We start from the raw sequence: 5,165 nt of genomic DNA on the forward strand, positions 1-5,165 counted from the left end.
AGCCCAGCAGGTTGAGGCTGTGGTGGCCGGGAGCGTGCCACTGCACTCCAGTCTGGGCCATGGAGTGAGACTCCAACTCAAAAAAAAAAGCACAATAGTTTATTCACATTCAGGAGAGAATGAATAGTGCCAACACTATGAGCAGCAAGGCATAGGGGGTGGGGAGAGGATGTATTTAAGGTGTTTACCAGGAATCTGGGCTAGAAAAAAAATTCCTACAACTGTATCCTTGGGAGTTAATAGCATAAATCTTGTATCTTGATGTTGTCAGGACAATACATCTTGTGACTTCAGCAGGTGGTGGGCTGGTGGGCATGTGCTACCACGCCCAGCTGATTTTTTGATTTATTGTAGAGATGAGGTCTTGCTGCCCAAACCCGCGGGCTCAGGCAATCCACTCACCTCAGCCTCCCAAAGGCGCGGGATTACAGGCTGAGCCACCGAGCCCGGCTGCTCTTGCTTTTGAAACATTTTTTTTCCTACTACAAGCAATGCAAGTCAGATAGCCTAATAACTTTAAACATAATATCACTACTATTCATTTTTTAGTTATCTACCAAAGAGCAGATGAGGAGTTACCTCCATGCCTGGCAGGACCGGGCACTGAGGACACAGTGATGAACAAGACGGTGAGGTCCTTGCTGTCATGGTGGTCATAGTTCATAGAGTGCCCTGTAACAGTTCCTCCCTGACTTCACTCTTGCTTCAAGAGCTCCCTATCTGCCAGCCAAGGTCTGGACCATCCTGGCTTCATGTCCCTTACCTTCTCACAATACACACTGGGTAAACTGAGTTCCCCATCTTTGGTTCTATGAAAGTTTCAGGCCATCTGGCTCCATCCACTGATTCTTTCCCCATCCAGGCCTCTTTTCTCCTTCCTCTGCCAATATTTGGTGACTCCTGAGTTTGGCCAGGGAGGACAAGGAGCTTGTGAGGTTCCTCAAGCTGAATGTTCCCGTTGAATGTGCATCCTGTACTCTGATTCCTGCCATGGAGTCTAACCCACCCTGTTCTCTGTTGCAGGTCAGAGATGTCGTCATAGCAGCAGGCATCGCAGGAGTGGGCTTGGCAGCCATGGGCCTCATTGGAGTCATGTTCTCAAGAAACAAGCGACAAAAGCAATAAGTGAAAAGGACAGTCCCGTCGTCAATGACTCTATACATTGCAGGGTCTTGTTTTGCTAGAGAGTTTGGCATTTGGTTTCTGGATTCCATTCTGTTTTATAAGGCTTATTTTCACAGAATAAAATAAAGCACAGTATGGGAGGATGTTATTGGGGGAAATGCAGCGAGAACTGCCTGGTGAGAAGTCTGTGGAGGGAACACCCAGACTCAGCTTTATCTTTTCCCACTGCTCGCTGGCCCTGTGTGTGCTCTGTTCAAACTCCTGGGAGAGAATCTGATTGGCTCAGCTCACCAAAGAGCTCAGCCTTCCCATTGGCTCTCTTTGGGCCCAGTAATCTCCACTAGGCCAATCACGTCTGCCTAATGGCAGGTTCACATGGTACAAACCTTGTGTCAGACCTTAGGGGGTTGGGAGTGTAGCTGGCCCCATGACTGACATCTCTGCCCTTAAAGGGAGGGGTGGGGAAAAGATACCACCTTCTGTGGCTGGTCATTTGAGGTCATGCAGCTACAGCTTGCTAGACTTGACATATTCAACTGGCCATTTCTCTGAAGGGGATTTTTCTGAATATTCCACAAAAATACCCCACTGTAGCTGACTGTCTTTCCTTCCATAGGGCAATGCTTCTTTTGTACCTGGATGCAAATGCTTTCTTCCTCAGCCTTGGTTGTCTGGGTACCATCCTGTATGTAGGGGTCCTGGATAGGGTTTAAAAATGGCTCTATGCCAGTTCCTTCTGGTCTGGTCCACATGTGGTACAGGATAGACGCCTGCCTATTCATGTCTCAGTGTTGAGAGAACATCTTCCAGTGCAGTTTGCTTATTGTGTGTGTGTCCCAGTTCTGTTGATGTAGCATCTCATGCCAGTTCTCAAGGTCCTCAAAAACTTAAGGGACACATGTCAGGCTCAAACTGGGTCTTCTGACACTCTACCTCTCACATGGAGTAAGGTGAAGGGGTCTCAGAGTGTAAACCTACAATATATGAGGACAAAAAGACAGAAGAAAAACACAAAAAAGCAAAAAAAAAAAAAACCTCTCAAACAAAAGCCCACCCAGTTCAAGAAAACAATGTCAACATATAATAAAAGAGAAAAAATTGCATTAAAAATTGGCATGTGCCCAGGTGCAGTGTCTCATGTCTGTAATCCCAGCACTTTGGGAGGCAGAAGTGAAGAGATTGCCTGAGTCCTGGGGTTCTAGACCAGATTGGGCAACTTTGTGAGACCTCTTCTCTACAATAAATAAAAAAATTAGCCAGGCACGGTGGCATGTGCCTATAGTTCTAGCTACTTGGAAGGTCAAGGTGGAAGTATCACCTGAGCCCAGGAGGTCGAGACTGTGGTGGCTGTGAGCATGTCACTACACACCAGCTTGGACAACAGAGTGAGACTGATTCAAAAATAAAAATTTAAAAAAATTTTTAAAAAGTGACATGTGTAGAAATAACATAATATGGAGGAACTAATTCCAAAAATATATATATAATCGTCATTAAATATAAGTGAACTAAATCTGCAAACTAAAAAACATTACACTGCATTAAAAAATGAATTCAGCAGCCATAACAAAGGACAAAATTATGAACTTTGCAACAACTTGGATAGATTTAGCATCCATCATACTCAGTGATCTATCACAGAAACAGAGAACTGAATAGCACATGTTCTCACTCATAAGTGGGTCCTGAACTTTTTTTTTTGAGTCGGAGTGTCACTCGGTTGTCCAGACAAGTGCAGTGGCTGCTCCCGGCCACCGCAGCTTCCACCCACTGGGCTCCAGCAATCCTTCCGCCTCAGCCTTCCAAGTAGTCGAAATTACAGGTGCGCTACCACGCCCGGCTCATTTTTGATTTATTGTAGAGATGAGGTCTCGCCAAGTTGCCCAGGCGGGTCTCGAACCCGCAGGCTCAGGCAATCCACTCACTTCAGCCTCCCAAAGGCATGGGATTACAGGCTGAGCCACCGAGCCCGGCTGGGTCCTGAACTTTTATCACAATACTACAAGAGAGGGATTGGCAGTAGTGGGAGACTGCCAAGGGAGGTAGGGGACACATAACATCAGTAAGGGTACCTGATCCTAAACCAGGGGAAGTGAGGCCCAGTGGGAGGCCCAAACTTCTCCTGCATGTAGAACACTTACGTACCTAATCCTGACTTGTACCCCAGATCTTTAAAATAAAATAAAGGGAAAAAATGAATTCAGAGAATACAGTTTTTAGCTGACACTCTCAAAATATAAAACACAGAACCAGCCGCAGTGGTGTGCACCTGTAGTCCCAGCTACTTGGGAGGCTGAGGTGAGAAGATTGCTTGAGCCCAGGAGGGCAAGGCTGCAGTGAGCTATGTTTGTGCCACTCCACTCCAGGCTAAGTGACAAGGTAAGAGATCCTGTCTCTAAAAAAAAATTAAAAGGTTTATTATCACAAAACAAATTGTGGAGTACATTAAACAAGTGACAATAAGAACATCCAAGCCCTTGACTCAGGAGTTTGAGACCACACTGGGCAACATAGCAAGATCCCTGTTTCAAAAACAAAAGTCTTTATACACACACACACACACAAATATTGAAATTAAAAGGATGGCAATTTTACAGGACAACTACTAGTACCTTTAAAATGTCCGTGTTATCAAGGAGAAAAATTGAGGGTAGCTGAGAGCTGTCCTAGATGGAAAGAAATTTAGAGACAAAAGAACTAGATGTGAAAAACATTATAGAAGCTATGTGGGATAATTGAAAAAAACTGAGTATGAATTAGGTATTAAGTGATATTAAGAATTATTCGTTTTACTAAGTGTGACGATGGTATTAGGCTTATGGAAACACATGCCCTATTAAAATAGAAGAAGCAGCCAGGCTTGGTGGCTCAGTTTGTAATCCCGCGCCTTTGGGAGGCTGAGGTGAGTGAATTGCCTGAGCCCGCGGGTTGGAGACCCGCCCGGGCAACTTGGCGAGACCTCATCTCCACAATAAATCAAAAATTAGCTGGGCGCGGTAGCGCGCGCCTGTAGTTCCAGCTACTTGGAAGGTTGAGGCGGAAGGATTACCGGAACCCCCCAGGTCGAGGCTGCGGTGGCCGGGAGCGCAGTCTGGGCGACAGAGCGAGACTCCAACTCAAAAAAACAAAACAAACAATAAAATAAAATAAAATAGAAGAAGATAAAGCAAATATGGCAAAATAATAAGTTTTTATTTGCAGTGGCTGTGTGGTATGTGGGTAGTCTTACAATACTAGATTTTCCAGTGTGTCAAAAAATTTACATACCAAATATCTTTAATAATATCTGGAATTTAAACTTGAAACTTTAATTGAAATAAGACTTTCAAATCTACTTTAATAAATCATATAATACGATTTTAAAACTAGAAGGATGAAAAAATGCTAGGTAAATGCAAATGAGAACTGGTATACTAATAACTAGTATATTGATATCAGAAAATACAGGCTTTAACGCAAGTTATTACTAAAAAAATGAGGGTTGAAAATTCTGATAAATGTTCCAATGCACTAGAAATACATAATAATTTTAAGCCTGTTTGCTTCTAATAATAGTCTCAAAATAGATCATGAAAGTTTTGGTGATTGCAAGGAGAAATTGACATTGTCCATCTGTTGCCAATAACAGACTACAAGAAACTGGGTAATTTACAAGAAATGAAATTGATTTTTTACAGTTTTGGAGGCTGGGAAGGCCAAGATCATGGAAGCACATCGGGGAGGGCCTTCTTGCTGGTGGGGACTCTCTTCAGGGTCCCGAGACTGCGAGGAGGAACATGCTAGCTCAGGTTTCTCCTTCTTTTTATAAAGCCACTGGCCCCACTTCTGCGATAATCCATTAATCTATTAACCCATTAGTCCATGGATTCATTCATTACCCTGGAGCCCTCATGACTCAGTCACCTCTTTGAAGGCCTCACCTTTCAATATTGCCACATTGAGGATTAAGTTTCAACATGAATTTTGGAGGAGACAAACACCATCACAGTGGGGGATCTAAGTATAACTTTCTAAGGAACTGACGAGTCAAGGAAACACAA

At 43.9% G+C, this 5,165-nt stretch overlaps 1 protein-coding gene across 1 annotated transcript in view; it reads left to right on the plus strand.

Moving 5' to 3' along the window:
- The window catches only part of LOC103275746 (HRAS-like suppressor 3), a 45,339-nt gene extending 44,050 nt beyond the window's left edge, over positions 1 to 1,289 (plus strand). The window contains exon 4 of the mRNA XM_008073148.1: positions 1,024 to 1,289. Within this exon, the coding sequence (XP_008071339.1) occupies positions 1,024 to 1,125 (102 nt within the window). The 3' untranslated portion in view covers positions 1,126 to 1,289. The remainder of the gene's footprint in view (positions 1 to 1,023) is intronic.
- The last annotated feature ends 3,876 nt before the right edge of the window (positions 1,290 to 5,165 follow it).

The sequence above is a fragment of the Carlito syrichta genome, unplaced genomic scaffold, assembly GCF_000164805.1.
Source record: "Carlito syrichta isolate Samal-C Ts95f unplaced genomic scaffold, Tarsius_syrichta-2.0.1 Scaffold315696, whole genome shotgun sequence".
Taxonomy (NCBI): Eukaryota; Metazoa; Chordata; class Mammalia; order Primates; family Tarsiidae; genus Carlito; species Carlito syrichta.